This window comes from Convolutriloba macropyga, chromosome 11 (assembly GCF_964194025.1).
Source record: "Convolutriloba macropyga chromosome 11, txConMacr16.3, whole genome shotgun sequence".
Taxonomy (NCBI): domain Eukaryota; kingdom Metazoa; phylum Xenacoelomorpha; order Acoela; family Convolutidae; genus Convolutriloba; species Convolutriloba macropyga.
This window is the reverse complement of record NC_134478.1, coordinates 44,513,255-44,531,264: the sequence shown is the minus strand read 5'-3', so window position 1 is coordinate 44,531,264 and position 18,010 is coordinate 44,513,255. Positions and strand designations below refer to the sequence as shown.

Here is an 18,010-nt window from a genome sequence, read left to right as displayed (position 1 = left end):
ATGGAAGAACCTAAACATATCTAATGCTTCAGCATAACCCATATCAATACTAATACAATTCTCATCAGTTTTAGTCTAACTTTCTTTGCTAGTTTAGGTATAAATAGATGATTATCATAATTAGAAGAATTAAATGCATACATTGACACAATTGTGTTTTTAGATTGGAGGTTACATTTGTTGTGAGCATAACCTCTGAATTTACCATTTAGATTATCATGATCTCTAACGATATCTTTGAAGCCGCTTTCCCGGTCTTCACCCAAGTTATCATTACATAGAACCAATCTTACATTGTTCCTATGTTTTAATGTTGTTACATGTTTATTATAAGCAGTATTATTATCAAGATACATATCACAACTATCACAATACTTTATTCCTTCTTCTGGATTGGTGTAACCCTTTCGTGTATACTGCTCATCTAACTTTTGTTCTAAATCTTTATTAGTAATTTTTATTCCATCCTCATTAGCACTTTCAATAATTTTATTTCTATTGTATAATCGCTCATTCTTTTTATGTTTAAGTGATTGAATGTGTCTGTTATAATTCTTTCGAGTCTTCTCTTCATCACATTCTTCACATCTAATCCTATTTGTTTTAGGCTTTTGAACATAGACAATATCATCAAATGAGTCTAAATCTGAGTCCTTATCTTTATCATAATCTACATCTTTATCAGAATCTACATCTTTATCTTTATCCTTATCCTTATCATAACCTAAAACCTTATTGGTGTAACCACTTCGTGGATCTAAATCTGGATAATATTTTGCTTCTGCCTTTCGCAATGGCTCACGCATTTCTTCTTCTCTTTGTTTTAATTTTGCATCGTGTTTATCATATATTTCTTTTATTTCTTCATTTATTTGATTAAACCTTCTGATTGATTCTAAAGATTTTTCCAATTCTATCTTTTGTCTTTCCTTATCAATGAGACTGCTTCGCAGATCAGTGAAACTGCTTCGCAGATCTACTGGTTTATTTTTATTTTTTAACATTTGGACCGCCATACTAGAAGCACTAGATTGGACTTGTCCATGGGATTGAGCTTGTCCATGGGATTGAGCTTGTCCACTTCCAAATTGGACTTGTCCATGAGATTGAGGTCGCTCACTTCCAGATTGGACTTGTCCATGAGATTGAGCTTGCTCACTCGTGGAATGATTGTAACCGGTATAAACTTGTTGATTCATTTTTATATGCCAAATTTTAAAATAATAATATTTATATAGCTTTTCAATACTATAAAAATGATTAGTACCAAATGTGATAAATGTAAAAATAAGGCTTGGTGTTGGAGTTGTGATAAATGTCAAAGTAAACCATTCCAATGTTTCATATGTAATGAAATCATAACATATAGAGAAAAACATAATCATATGGTTGTTCATTTTAATAATCCCAATCAATATTTAGTATGCAGAATGTGTAAAGTAAATAAACACATCTCTCAGTATAGATTTAAACATTTCTATTGTAGGCTATGCATATATCTCCATAGATATAGGTTTCATCATACAAAAGAAAGATTCTCAGAACATGCAAAGAAATATAATATCCATGAAGCTGGTTTCCAGATCCACAAAGTGGTTTCACCAATCAGCGAAGCTGGTTTCCAAATCTGCTAAGCAGTTTCACTGATCCACAAAGCTGGTTCCCAGATTGAAGTAAAGCAATAACCAATTATAATAAGTTTATTAAAGAATTAACAATTAATGATGATAGAAAGTTTATTGAAGCCGCTATTAGATTATATAATGTTTGTGATAATTATTTTTATATAAAAATGACTAAACTAGAAACATTTATAAAATAAACAATCTAGAAAAACAAAACGGAAAGAATAGATTAGAAGATAAATTAAAACAACAAGAATATTATGGAGAAATAGAAGAGTTATTTGATCCTTTAACTAAAACTATCAGTGAAACTGCTTCGCAGATAAATGCAAACAATGAACGCAATCTAACATTAAGTGAACAAACATTAAGAGCAATAGATTGGCAAAATCAAGAGTTAGATAAACAAACTAAGATGATCGAGCAAGCTGGTTCCCATTTTAATGAAACTGCTTCGCGGATTGGTGAAATCGCTTCGCAGATTGGTGAAACGTTAAAGGGGACCATAAAGCAAACTCAAGATATAGCACCAGTTTATGTTGATACAAAAACAGCCAAACTTCTTCATGACATGGGGGCTCAAACTAATCCTCAATTAAAATTAGAACTCGTAGATTTACCTAGTAGGAGATATAAATTGAATGGTGTTGATATAACTCTAGTGCAGGGTGCATTTTTAGTTAGGGATAATGTATATAAGTTTTCAGAAGGATTAACTGATTTTCTTACTAAATCAAATGTAATATATGATGATAAGGTTGAGGAAGATGAAAACAAAATTAAAAGGTTTTTAAAGGATATTAGATATGATTTAGGAAAAGGGGATAAGAAAAGCGCTAGATATAGAACAATAAAACGTATAATGGAGGTGGGAGATGATATATTTGGCAGGGGATTAAATGGCAACCCAAATAATTTAATCTACGAAGCAGGTTCCCTGATAGAAAGATTAGAATTATTCATACTAGAAACAAAAGCTGGTCATGATGGATTATATGATGAAATGCTAGATATATCTAAGCAACTATTATCTATGAATATTAGTAATCAAAAACAATTAGATAATTTTGTTTTTAACTATGGTAAATGAATAATGATGGAAAAAGAACAACAACAACTAGCTAAAGAAGTATTCAGTCCTCAAATAACAAAGCTTAAAAGACAAAGAAGAATACCATTATATAAAGATGAAACATGGTCATCTGATTTAATTGATGAATCATCTCTAAGTAAATACAATAATAATTGTAAGTTTATATTAACAGCTATAGATATATTCACAAAATATGCATGGGCTATTCCATTAAAGAATAAATCTGGTTTATCTATAACTAATGGTTTTAAAACAATCCTATCAGAAGGACGAAAACCAGAAAAGTTATGGGTAGATAGAGGTAGTGAGTATTACAATAAAACATTTAAAACTTCACTTAAAGAATATGGAACCGGCAAAGCCGCTTCAGGGATAGAGCTATATTCTACCTATAGTGATCTAAAGGCTGTATTCATTGAGAGATTTAATAGAACATTATTACACATAATAAGTAAACCTATGTTCATCAATGGCGATGGTAATTGAGTAAATATATTAAATAATGCTGTTGTAACACATAACATTAACATTCACTCAACAATTGATATGACACCAGTTGATGCTTCTAATAATCCTGATAAAGTTAAATACACTTTTAGTTTTAAGAATATTAAACCTAAACTTAAAGTTGGTGATTATGTTCGAAATGTAGATAAACGTAATATCTTCTCTAAAGGTCACACTTCTAATTGATCAGAAAAGCGCTAGATATAGAACAATAAAACGTATAATGGAGGTAAGAGATGATATATTTGGCAGGGGATCAAAAGGCAACCCAAATAATTTAATCTGCGAAGCAGGTTCCCTGATAGAAAGACTAGAATTATTAATACTAGAAACAAAAGCTGGTCATGATGGATTATATGATGAAACGCTAGATATATCTAAGCAACTATTATCTATGAATACTATTAATCAAGAACAATTAGATAATTTTGTTTTTAACTATGGTAAATGAATAATGATGGAAAAACAACAACAACAAATAGCTAAAGAAGTATTCAGTCCTCAAATAACAAAGTTTAAAAGACAAAGAATAATACCATTATATAAAGATGAAACATGGTCATCTGATTTAATTGATAAGTCATCTCTAAGTAAATACAATAATAATTGTAAGTTTATATTAACAGTTATAGATATATTCACAAAATATGCATGGGCTATTCCATTAAAGAATAAATATGGTTTATCTATAACTAATGGTTTTAAAACAATCCTATCAGAAGGACGAAAACCAGAAAAGTTATGGGTAGATAGAGGTAGTGAGTATTACAATAAAACATTTAAAACTCCACTTAAAGAATATGGAACCGGCAAAGCCGCTTCAGGGATAGAGCTATATTCTACCTATAGTGATCTAAAGGCTGTATTCATAGAGAGATTTAATAGAACATTATTACACATAATAAGTAAACCTATGTTCATCAATGGCGATGGTAATTGAGTAAATATATTAAATGATGCTGTTGTAACACATAACAATAACATTCACTCAACAATTGATATGACACCAGTTGATGCTTCTAATAATCCTGATAAAGTTAAATACACTTTTAGTTTTAAGAATGTTAAACCTAAACATAAAGTTGGTGATTATGTTCGAAATGTAGATAAACGTAATATCTTCTCTAAAGGTCACACTTCTAATTGATCAGAAAAGCGCTAGATATAGAACAATAAAACGTATAATGGAGGTAAGAGATGATATATTTGGCAGGGGATCAAAAGGCAACCCAAATAATTTAATCTGCGAAGCAGGTTCCCTGATAGAAAGACTAGAATTATTAATACTAGAAACAAAAGCTGGTCATGATGGATTATATGATGAAACGCTAGATATATCTAAGCAACTATTATCTATGAATACTATTAATCAAGAACAATTAGATCATTTTGTTTTTAACTATGGTAAATGAATAATGATGGAAAAACAACAACAACAAATAGCTAAAGAAGTATTCAGTCCTCAAATAACAAAGTTTAAAAGACAAAGAATAATACCATTATATAAAGATGAAACATGGTCATCTGATTTAATTGATAAGTCATCTCTAAGTAAATACAATAATAATTGTAAGTTTATATTAACAGTTATAGATATATTCACAAAATATGCATGGGCTATTCCATTAAAGAATAAATCTGGTTTATCTATAACTAATGGTTTTAAAACAATCCTATCAGAAGGACGAAAACCAGAAAAGTTATGGGTAGATAGAGGTAGTGAGTTTTACAATAAAACGTTTAAATCTTTATTTAAAGAATATGGAACCGGCAAAGCCGCTTCAGGGATAGAGCTATATTCTACTTATAGTGATTTAAAGGCTGTATTCAAAGAGAGATTTAATAGAACATTATTACACATAATAAATAAACCTATGTTCATCAAGGGCTATGGTAATTGAGTAAATATATTAAATGATGCTGTTGTAACATATAACAATAACATTCACTCAACAATTAATATGACACCAGTTGATGCTTCTAATAATCCTGATAAAGTTAAATACACTTTTAGTTTTAAGAATATTAAACCTAAACTTAAAGTTGGTGATTATGTTCGAAATGTAGATAAACGTAATATCTTCTCTAAAGGTTACACTTCCAATTGATCAGAAAACGCTAGATATAGAACAATAAAACGTATAGTGGAGGTAAGAGACGATATATTTGGCAGGAGATTAAAAGGCAACCCAAATAATTTAATCTACGAAGCCCGTTCCCTGATAGAAAGATTAGAATTATTAATACTAGAAACAAAAGCTGGTCGTGATGGATTATATGATGAAATGCTAGATATATCTCAGCAACTATTATCTATGAATATTATTAATCAGGAACAATTAGATAATTTTGTTTTTAACTATGGTAAATGAATAATGATGGAAAAAGAACAACAACAACTAGCTAAAGAAGTTTTCAGTCCTCAAATAACAAAGTTTAGAAGACAAAGAAGAATACCATTATATAAAGATGAAACATGGTCATCTGATTTAATTGATAAGTCATCTCTAAGTAAATACAATAATAATTTTTAAGTTTATATTAACAGTTATAGATATATTCACAAAATATGCATGGGCTATTCCATTAAAGAAAAAATCTGGTTTATCTATAACTAATGGTTTTAAAACAATCCTATCAGAAGGACGAAAACCAGAAAAGTTATGGGTAGATAGAGGTAGTGAGTTTTACAATAAAACATTTAAATCTTTACTTAAAGAATATGGAACCGGCAAAGCCGCTTCAGGGATAGAGCTATATTCTACTTCTAGTGATTTAAAGGCTGTATTCATAGAAAGAATTAATAGAACATTATTACACATAATAAATAAACCTATGTTCATCAATGGCGATGGTAATTGGGTAAATATATTAAATGATGCTGTTGTAACACATAACAATAACATTCACTCAACAATTGATATGACACCAGTTGATGCTTCTAATAATCCTGATAAAGTTAAATACACTTTTAGTTTTAAAAATAATAAACCTAAACTTAAAGTTGGTGATTATGTTCGAAATGTAGATAAACGTAATATCTTCTCTAAAGGTTACACTTCTAATTGGATTAGAGAATTGTTTAAAGTGAATGAAGTTCTAAAAACACAACCACCAACTTATAAAATAGGAGATATTAATAGTGAGATAATAGAAGGTAAATATTACGAACAGGAGTTATTAAAATCTGAGTTTAGTTATTAGATTTTTAATTCAATAATAAAGTTATAGAATCATTAAATATACTTCTTAAAATAAATAATGACAAGAAATAGATTCAATCAAGCTAAACATAAATCAACATCAACATCAACAAACAACTTAACACTAAGTAAGGCTCGCGGGTTATTCCTAGAATATAATGATAATATTGATATGAAGGATACCTATAAAATTACTAATGTACATCCTCCGATAGATGAAAAAGATGTTGTTAATAAAGAGTATTGTGACAATAACTTATTATCCTCTTCTAATAAGATAGACATTTTAAGTAGAAACATAATTGAACTAAGAAAGGGTGACTTTGATAAAGTTACAACTAAAACATTACAACTAAATTAAACACAAGTTAATGAAGAACTAATTAATGAGTTTATTGAATCAACAAATGAAGTCAGAAATAATGTTATGTTTTGTATTAAAGTTGCTGCAGATACTATCTCTAAATATAATTAATTAAAGCAAGAATTTGATAATAATAAGTTTAATCAGAATATAACTAACATACACTTAGATGAAATGTTTATTAACGGTCTGAGAGAAATGAAAGAATACAATAAATCTCTTAGAAGTGTTATAGTACAATATATAATTGCTATACTTTTACAAAGTAAGTTACCTGATAATAAAGAGAAAGACAGACTTGAGATGCATTATAGTTTTAGTCAAGAAGATATAATGAAAGAAATAGAAAGAATTTTTTTTCTTATGAAAATAAGCAAAGCAATGACCAATCCAACAGCACCGAGTGAGAGATTACTATATCCAAATTTGTCATCAGTATCAGAAAGATTGATACGTGAAGCGGCTGAGAAACAGATCAGCAATGCTGAAAACGTCAACGAACAGTTGATAAACAAAAAGATTCAAGCTAATAATAAATTTAACAACAATATTAACATTATAAAAGATATTAGAAATTATTATGAAACTGAAACTAATAACTATAATAAGAAGTTAAGTAGATATAAAAATTATATTAACATAGCTGAGATAACAGAAATAGTATTATCATCAATCGCAACAACTGCAACAACAACATCAGTTTCATTAACAGGTATAGGATTAGCTTATTCTATACCAACAGCTTTTGCTACAGCAACTGTTTGTGGTTCATTATCAAAAACAATTAATACTAAAATTAGAAATAAAATTATAAAATATTCACAAATGTATATTTTAAGTAAACAGTTTAGTGATAGGTTTAATAAACTATATACTAAATCAATGAATGATAATAAAATAGATAATGATGAGTATAATGAATTTGTTAAGTTATATGAGGATTATAAGAAGAATAAGAAAAACAATTTGAGTATTTTTTTAGATTGAAGATATTAGTGCTTAGTAATAACAATGTTTTTAGTAATAATAATATTAGTATTAATTTTCATCCGCGAAGCGGTTACACCGATCGATAAATATATAATCAAAATCTTAGTTATAATCATAATATAATCATAATCATAGCTATAATCATAATCATATTCATAAACATAATTATAATCAAATAATTATCTTTTTTTGCACCTAAGTATAACCCTCTTCCTTTTTGTACTACCTTTATACCTTCACCAGTACTTGCAAATTTAATTAAATCAGGTGTAGCCGCTAGAGCTGCTTTAGGGTTTCTAGATGCAGCTGCACTTCCTATTTTACTTGCTATTTCTAATGCTCTTACTGGATTATTAGCTACTTTCTTTCCAAAGTTAACTCTAGCCCTACCAACACTTTTAAAGAAATCTTGAAGTCCTTCTGCTTCTATTGTTGCATCAGATACTGTCATTGATTTATTCCTTCTACATAAAACACAATTACCTTTTAACATCTTAGTTCCTTTTGAAGTAATAGCTCCTCTTATATTAACAGTACCACTATAATGTCTACCTCCAACACAATATGAATTAGTTTTCAACTTACTTAAAAGACTCATTTCTATATATAAAAAATAATGGAAGTTAAAAAGTATAATCCCTTTGTTGTTATTAAGCCTAAGCCTAAGGTTAGGCCCAAGGCTAAGATTAAGCTTGAAGCTGGAGGCTTAGTTCTAGAGAATAAAAAGAAATTAGATATTATTTATGCTAAAGGTTTTGTTAATACTAATAAGAAATAGTTGGGTATTAACAAGAGTAACAATTAGAGCTGACTAGCTATAAATATAAGTATAAGTGTATGTTTATGTATAATTATAATTATATAATTATAACAATAACTATATTATACTATAATTATAATTATCGCTAGAAATATATCTAAATTTATAATTATCGCTAGAGTTATATCTAAAATTATAATTATCGCTAGAGTTATATCTAAATTTATAATTGTAATTAAAACTTAAATTATAATTATGATATAATATCAACCATCTTATTACCATCACTACTCACACTAATAACTTTTCTAGTTAATACTAATGCATGACATATAACATCTGCAACTGCAGCACTAAATTTAAAATTAAGTTGTATTGGTTGTGGACCTATATGATCCTTTGATATCTAGTATCGAATACATATATTCTATAATTACTTTTGAATGTTCTATGATTTATATATGGTTTTATTATATGTGGTAGCCCATTATAATCTTTATTAAAGTTAACAATCTCTTTAAAAGCTTCATTATAATTATTGGTTCCATAATTAATATTCATTCTATCCTCGGGATAAAACTCACTACCAATCTTACAATAACATTCAGTAACATTCATTACATCAAATGTACTTGCATCATGAGTTTGTTCATTAACATTATTATTTTCAAAACCAACTATTACATATTGCGGTCTTTCCGTACCACTTTCTATACCTAGATCAAACAAGAAATTTGTAGCATTGGGTACATTCTTATAAAATGTCTTTCTTTCATAATAACTAAAGTCTACATTATTCTTTTTATTTAATCCATTCTGCACAATAATTCTATTATCATTACTAGGATCAATTCTAGGTACACACCATGATATATCTCTAATTTCTATTTTACCATCATTAGCAACTGCACCAGGATTAGCATTAACTCTATATAGAGCTCTATCATTATTATTATTTTTTTAATAATAGTTTAAATCCTAAACCCTATATAATCTTTTCTAAATCATTTATGAAACCAAATAGATCTCTCATCTTAATCATCATATACATATGTCCTCGTTGTGCGGCAATATGGTCACCTTTAGGTTGACTATCTCTATTGCCCTGATTTCTAACAAAACCACTCTCATATTCATCATCAGTACTAGTTAATAACTTATGATGACAATGATCTATATATTCAATAGTCTTACCACCACTAGTTTCAAGCTTAATTGAACTAAACAATGCCATCATACCATAATTAACTAATCTAATATTAGCATCATTAGCAAATACACCACCAGCATCATTTGATACAACAAACTCTATCTCTAGATGTGAATCACGCAAGTTTGAGTGATTCTCTTCTCTATTGAGTATGATATTAATATTGGTATTAACCGTATTCATTGTTGCTAGATTATTTTGTTTATACTTTATAATCTTGCTTTTGTGTATATCATTATTGTAACCATAAGTTGTATCCAAATTAAAATCCATTCTTATTAGATAAAAAATGACTGATTCACGAAGCGGTTTCACCGATAGTTTAATGTTAAGAGAACTACAAAATATACATGAAGCTTTAACTAAAACTAAAGAAGAGTATACACTTAACTTTAGAATGATAAAGCCAACAGAAAAGTATAACTTTAGTGAACCTATGCTTAATACAACAAAATTAGGTTTAATTAGATTATCTGTTTATAATTCGGTGTTTAATGTGAATAGGAGAAATAATCAATTCTTATATGCTAGTACTGTTATAGAAGATGATGAAGCTTTACCTCGGGCTCTTAGCTCTGACCCTAACCTTAACCCTATCTCTACCTCAATCCCAAACATTACATCTATACTTAATTATAATTATAAAGGAATCCCGTTGCTATATTCAACTATTACACCGGGAGCAAATGAGTTAACTGACATAGCAGAATTAATAAAAGAAGAAACTGGTGGTAATGTTATAATAGAACCTGATAAGAATACGATGAAATGTTTAATGGAAATAAAACAAGGAGCACTCAGCTTTGATATAGAAAACTCACTAGCCTCATTACTAGGATTTAGAAAAATAATTTGTAAAAAAGGTAGATATAAATCTCAGAAAATTATTGATATTATGGGTTTTAGTACTAATAAATTTCATTGTAATGTGATATCTGGAGCTAAAGATAATGGTAAAGATACAGACATACTATATACTTTTAATCTAACTGAACCACCATGTTACTTGATAAATATTATACCAACTAATATCTTGTATCAAAAGGTAACTAAAGATAGAATAGAATATAAAGAGTTTCATATTAAAGATGAGCATGGAAGGTCTATACCCTTTAATGGTGATGTATTAAGTTTTACTTTACATCTAGTTTAGTCTTTATCTTTATCTTTATCTTTATCTTCATCTTTATCTTTATCTTAATCTTAATCTTTGACTTAACTTAAACTAAACTACAAAACTCTCCGATCCCAATTAATTCTTAGTTTACCAATAATATTTTTATTTTTAGTTATATCAATGACAATATAATTATAGGGCTCTTTCCATACCTTATTACATATATTAGCAAAATCATTATAACTAAGTTCAACATTATTAAAGAAATCTTGATATATAGATATGAGGACTTTACCTCCCTGTTCAAATAAAATAAATAGATTACAGTTCTCTCTAACACTCTGCCTATCTAGAGAGAACAGGTTTTGATTAAGATATATCATATTGCAATTATAATGTCTACCTCTACAAAAGTATTCATTAATAACTGGTTCTTTCGCTCTAACATCATCAAATATCATTTGTTTCTTTAAGTCCTTGGGTAGTTTATCAGGAGATGGTAAATCTTTTATATCTTTAATAAAATCAACATCTGCTTTTGGGTTTATTCTTTCTATACCATGGTACTGATCACCAGTAGGTCCAATGATGTATAGCTTATCAAAGTATATACTAGCTAGAATTAGTTTTTTTAATAAGAATATCTTACCACATTCACTAGGACCAGATATTATACATCTAAAGTTATCTGGGAATGCGGCTTCAGTAATTATATCATCATCATTTAACCATGAATATAGATCATCATTTATGTTTACAGATATAATATTAGTAGGACTATGGGACTATTTCACCATTACTAATGCTATTACTATTGCTATTCCTATTAGATTTACTCTTTTGATATTTTTCATCAAATAGATATATAAAATTATCTCTATCATTATCATTATCATTATCATTATCATTATCATTATCATTAACATTATCATTATCATTATCATTATCATTAATATTATCATTATCATTATCATTATCATTATCATTATCATTGTCATTATCATTATCATTATCATTATCATTATCATTATCATTATCATTATTAGCAAAACTATTTCGTAGATTTTTTTCAATGACATTATCACTATCATTATCATTATCATTATCAATATCATTATCATTATCATTATCATTAACATTATCATTAACATTATCATTATCATTATCATTAACATTAACATTATCGTTAACATCACCTCTACTACAATTCAAACAAAAACGCTCATCATACATTTCTGGATATTTACATTGATTAACTAGAATATTCAAAGCACTTTTAATTCTAAACCCTCTATCAATAAGATGGATCATATATAAACAATAAGCTCCACAATAAGATTCATCATATTGTTGTATTCTCTCATTAGAGCCTATATCAACATATTCTTCTAAAAATAAAGGTGGAGTTTCTACAACAAAACTATCAAAGTAATATGTTGGACCACCTACTCTTCTTATAACTAAAACCCAATGTGTACCTTCAGTTGGATGTAGATTTACAATAATGTTGAAGTTAGGATCCCCGATACTATCTGGAGTTTTATCTCTCATTACAATCTCAATTGGTGTTAGACTTATATCTTTACCTATATCTTTTATTCTGATATCACTCATAGCATTATTATCAATATGAAATTTTTTATTGAATTCCTCAAAAATTAGGATGAGCATTTTTATATAATAAATTTATTAAATAAGTCTAAGTCTAAGTCTAAGTCTAAATCTAAATCAAATCTATATTTATTATATAAAAATGGAAACAGGTAGTGCAGTTTTTATTTTTATTATTATTATTGGAATTTGTTATATAATATATGATTCAAGACCAAGTAAATATACAAAACTAGAAGAAAGCTTTGGTGGATTTATGAATAGGAGTTTAGTTAGATTTGAATATGAAAAGTCACCATTACATACTATTGTTTATGGTGGAACTGGAACGGGTAAAACATATTTTTTTAGACAATACTTACAGTTATACTTAGACCAAAACCAAATCCAAAACCAAGACCAAAATCAAGACCAAAACCAAGACCAAAAGCAAGACCAAAATCAAAACCAAGACCAAAGCAAAAACCAAGACCGGAACCAAGACCAAGCTAAAAATGTAGTTTTAGTTTGTAAAGATGATAGAGACTGGATAGATCCTGAGTCTAATAATTTTTATACTGGGTTTAATAAATGTGATATAAATATGATCACAAAAAATAACATGTATAAATTTCAAAATTGTGTAATAGTACTTGATGATATGGGTGATAGGTTAAATAAGGATATAGGTTATTATTTTACTGAAGGTAGACATTATAATATTCAAATGACTGTAATGTGTCATAAACCAGCTCAAATAATTAATACAGCAAGAATGAGTTGTGATACTATTTATTTAACAAATTATAATGGACCTGACCTATTTAAAAACTTTAATGAGATATATAAATATGAACATGACTTCAATAAAATAATTAGTGAATTAAATAGTAACTATTATAATTGTACAGATGGAATGTCAGATGAACTTCGTTATGGTATAATTAAATATAATAAAAAGGAAAATACTTTTATTATTATTAGTAGTAATAGAACAATGATATATGATTCAAGAGTTGGTTTCCTTGATTTAAAAGCTCTTAGTTTAAAAGATGATTTAGAAAGAGAAGATGTAAATAAACTTATAGCATATATGAAACCACTAATGATTAATGCAACAGATAGAAATGTTATTAATCATGATAATTATCAGTTTTATTTTAATAAAATTCTTACTTTAAATAATATTAAAATTCGGAATGATGTTCTAACTAAAGAAATGATTTTGGGAAAGGGTATGAGAATTTTATCAAATATTGGTGGAATTATAGGCGCAGGTTTAATTATATTTAATTATTTTTATCCTGATTCAATATCAAGAAATGCTGGAACTGTAGCAATGGGAGCAAGCACAATGTTGAGTAGAGTAAATACATTAGTTAATGTTGGATATGGAGAAGAGTTGGAAGGCGAAACACGAAGCAGTTATACTGATCAGTGTAACTATGACTTCGTCAATGAAGAGATGGGAATTTTGAATAGAAGGGGAGGAAAATTTTTAAACAAACTATATATAAATAATGAAGAATCTAGAGAATCTAGAGAAGAGATTATAAATTTTGTTAAAGATAAAAAAAATTAGACCTTGATTTGACCTTAGATAAGAGATGCAAAACTAATAAACTCAATACTCTAGGAATAATATATTAAGCAGAGTGTATCACGTCTAAAGTTAATTCTAAAGATTTAATTGAAATCATGGCTAAATATTATCAATGATTAGGTAAATATTAAAGTTTACCCTATTATAAATGCTTTTAAAATGTTTAGAGTGTAACTATAAATGTGGAAACATTGCTGTTTTAAAATATCATTATGAATCATTTCATAAAGATAAAACTGATAAATGTATGTGTGGTAATATGAGTGGTATTTGTGCTAATGATTTTTTCCCGATGGGGTTGTTCTTTAAAAAATGAATCTAGTTCCAGTTCTAATTCTAATTCTAGTTCTTATTCTAATTCTAGTTCTAGTTCTAACCCTAGTTCTAATTCTAATTCTAGTTCTAATTCTAATTCTAATTCCAATTCTAATTCTAATTCTAGTTCTAATTCTAATTCTAATTCTAATTCTAATTCTAATTCTAATTCTAATTCTAATTCTAACCCTAGTTCTAGTTCTAAACCTAATTCTAACTCTAGTTCTAGCTCTAGCTCTAGTTCTGGTTCTGGTTCTATCTATGACTATAACTCTAACTCAGATCCTAACCCCAACCCTAATCCTAACCTTATCCCTAACCCTAACCTTATCCCTAACCCTAACCATATCCCTAGCCCTAACCTTAACCACAGCTCAGAAGTATTAACTAGATGTTGTAATAAGTGTAATCATATAAAACCACTAAATAATTTTGATGAGGTTAAGTATACATGTAGAAGTTGTAGTTCAGCTAAAGTTAATTGTCCATATTGTACTTCTGTTGTGAGATATGATGGGATACGGGTTCATGTCAAGAAACAACATCCAGATATAGAATTGACTACAGGATTTAGTAGAAATTTAACAGAAAGATCGGCGGAGCTGGTTCCCAGATCAGTGGAACTGTTTCACAGATCTGATATTTCCCAAACTGAGGAAAATTGTTCATGTAAATACTGTAATTTTGTATCATTTCTTATAAATAATGGAATAAATATAGAAAAAATAAAAGAAAATATAAACTTATTGAAAAGTATAGATAATTTGAAATAAAAAGTATAAAAAAATAAAAAAAAATATCAAAAAGAGGGAGTCGCTCTTAAAGAGTGAAAAAGAGCGACCTCCCTACTCAGGAATCACCCCGAAAAGAGTGAATCGCTCTTAAAGAGTGAAAAATAAATTTTGCTTTGATTTTTTTTTTGTTTTATTTTTATTTTGGAAGATTATACTAATGCTATATATGAAGGTTAAACTAAATATGTAACTAATTATACTATTGATAGTAATAAACATCCTTTAGAAACTAAAGAACAATATAAAATAGCTATTGATCCATTTGATGATAAAGGTATTAGAGATAGTAATTGTGAATTTAGGTTTTACCAGTGAAGCTGCTTCGCAGATAATTAATTTTTAAAAAATGATAGCAAAATTTTAAAAAATTATGAAAGAGTTAAGCTGGTTTTTTTTGTTCAAGTTTTTCGCAAGTTGGTTTTACGTGCTTTTTACACGGTCTCACTAGTTTTATACTAGTATCTGGGGCCGTCCACTGGAGTCAGTGGGGATAGAACCCGAACTATCCGTCTGATAATTGTTAATTACCAGCTTAACTCTGTACTAGTGGCTTGCACTAAGTGAGACAAGAAATGATAGATTTAAAATATAAAAGAAGTGAATATAGAGTAGTGGATATATAAAGTGAATTAGAGTAATGTGTATATGGGTACCGTATTGCGGCTCTATGTTGCGGAGGTACCCATATACACATTACTTAGAAATCCTGTCTTGAAACGGTGAGCAGTGCAAAAAACTGTGGTATAATCCCATATAGTTCTATTTCCGATGACATTGAGTGGAATGCTCACTGCTCATAGAAGTTGATTAATAAGTTTCAACGCTAAATAGATCATTTTAGTATTTTGATAAAGAATAATTCACTACTGGATTTTTGTATTAATATCATACTTAAGAGGTTTTTTTACAAAAGAATATCAATCAGGAAAAGTTCTCATCAAAAGTTGGAATGAAAATTTTGGTTTTAAATTCCCGCTAAATTCCAGCAATTTCGGAACTTTCAATTCCTTTCGTTTTGAAGGAAAACGACAAATGCATGAAATCCTATTAGTTTGATATTTTTATTTCTCAAGGTCGAATTAATAATAAATTCTTACATCGTTACGCTTCAATATAAGAACAACAAATGTTTACGTGTCATATATATATATATATATACATATATATATATATATATATATATATATATATATATATATATATATATAATTATTAAAAAAACTTATAAATAAGTTTATCGCTTTTATGAAATTTTTGTTTCAAAATTTTTATATAGCAGCCAAGATAAATGTTACCATTCATATTTTTCAATTTGTTTATTTCAGAGCAGTGGAACTGTGCTCAAGTCGGCAAAGAGAACCCAAACCAACACAATGATCAAAAAGTACACCGGCATTGACTTCCTCTCTAACTTGCCCGATGGTTGGCAGTATTTGGTACCCGTGTTTTGGCTCGAAGAGGTGATTAGCTTCAAAATATATTTAACAATAGATAGATATAAAAACATAGAAGCCAGATCCGTGAAAGAAATTTCACAATTTCTGAAATTCATTAGCTAGACCGACATTCTCACTGACAGTAGATGCTTTCTAGATTAGACATTTTTTTTTCTTTGTAGAATTTTGTACTTTGATTAGGCTGACTAGCTGGGGAGCGACTAGTGCTCAAAAATCTAGCAAATTGAAAGGGGTGTTTTGATGGCTCTCAGGCTTCTATTGGATGGTTCTTTTGTCCCCACGCTGTTCTTGTCGACTGTAAGAAACTCTAGTTGGAATAATGAATTGATTCGAGTAATCAAATAACATCAAGTGACTGAACAAGAAATGTAAAAGATCACGAAACCAAATCACAAAGCAACCAGAGTTTTATAATAAAAGATGGTTCACAACTTCAACTTTGTAACCAATTTCACAACTACAGAACTTATGTTCTCTCAATTCTAAAAGCTCTCAATTCTACAAGCCGCTTGATCTCACTGCGGATCTCCGGTGTTCTCAAGTGTTCTGATTTCAAATCGCGCAAACCAGTGTTCTGAACTTGTCAAGTCAGTTCAACTCCCTCAACAATAATTTTATTATCACAACTTCTCTACAGGTCAACTCCTAAGCTATAGTTTTTTTATGGTACTGTTTTGTTGATGTTGTTGACTTACTCCTTAATAACTTATCGAGCAACAATGTGCAAAAGTGATCAAATAAAAGAATTTGTTCACTCCGCATTATGGACCCCATTAGTTACGCCTTTCTTACGTGAAGTTTGTAATGACTTCAAAAAAACAATTGAATGACCTGAACGCCTTCTTTATACATTGCTGACTTCTATTCAAGCTATTCAAACTAAAACAAAACAATATCAGACCAATGACGCTACCAATTATTCAATCGGTCATCTTCAGAACTTCAGAGTTGTTCCAGCTCATTTCAGACTATACCTATGAAATAGTTTCTCAGCTCTCTTCTCCATAAAACCTAGTATCATAATGAAACTTGGCATACTATGTCTATACATCACTCTCTAAAACCTTGTGGAACAAAAGATGGGAAAATGAAAAGAGACTATGCTCTTGGTCTCAATGGTACGAGTTGCGCTCTAGAAGTTGAAGATCAGAATTTCCAATTTCTATATTCTCATAAAAACATAAGTAACGGCTGCTCTCCTTGTAATTCACAAAGAAAGTTTTACACCGCCCAATTCGTTCTGAGTGGTTCCAAAACTGTCTGGGCTGGCAAGCTCTCCGCTTGGTGACCGTGACTTAAGCACACTTTCGCGACTGATGCTTACCCTGGGATAATTGTTGTCGATCCTGGTTTTCGCACGCTCGAAACTATAATCGTGCAAG

General features: G+C 28.9%; 1 protein-coding gene across 1 annotated transcript in view; it reads left to right on the top strand.

Annotated features, from left to right (window-relative positions):
• The window catches only part of LOC142349138 (lysosome membrane protein 2-like), an 84,725-nt gene that overhangs the window by 47,692 nt on the left and 19,023 nt on the right, over nt 1-18,010 (top strand). Inside the window, exon 5 of the mRNA XM_075400553.1 lies at nt 16,497-16,631. Within this exon, the coding sequence (XP_075256668.1) occupies nt 16,497-16,631 (135 nt within the window). The remainder of the gene's footprint in view (nt 1-16,496; nt 16,632-18,010) is intronic.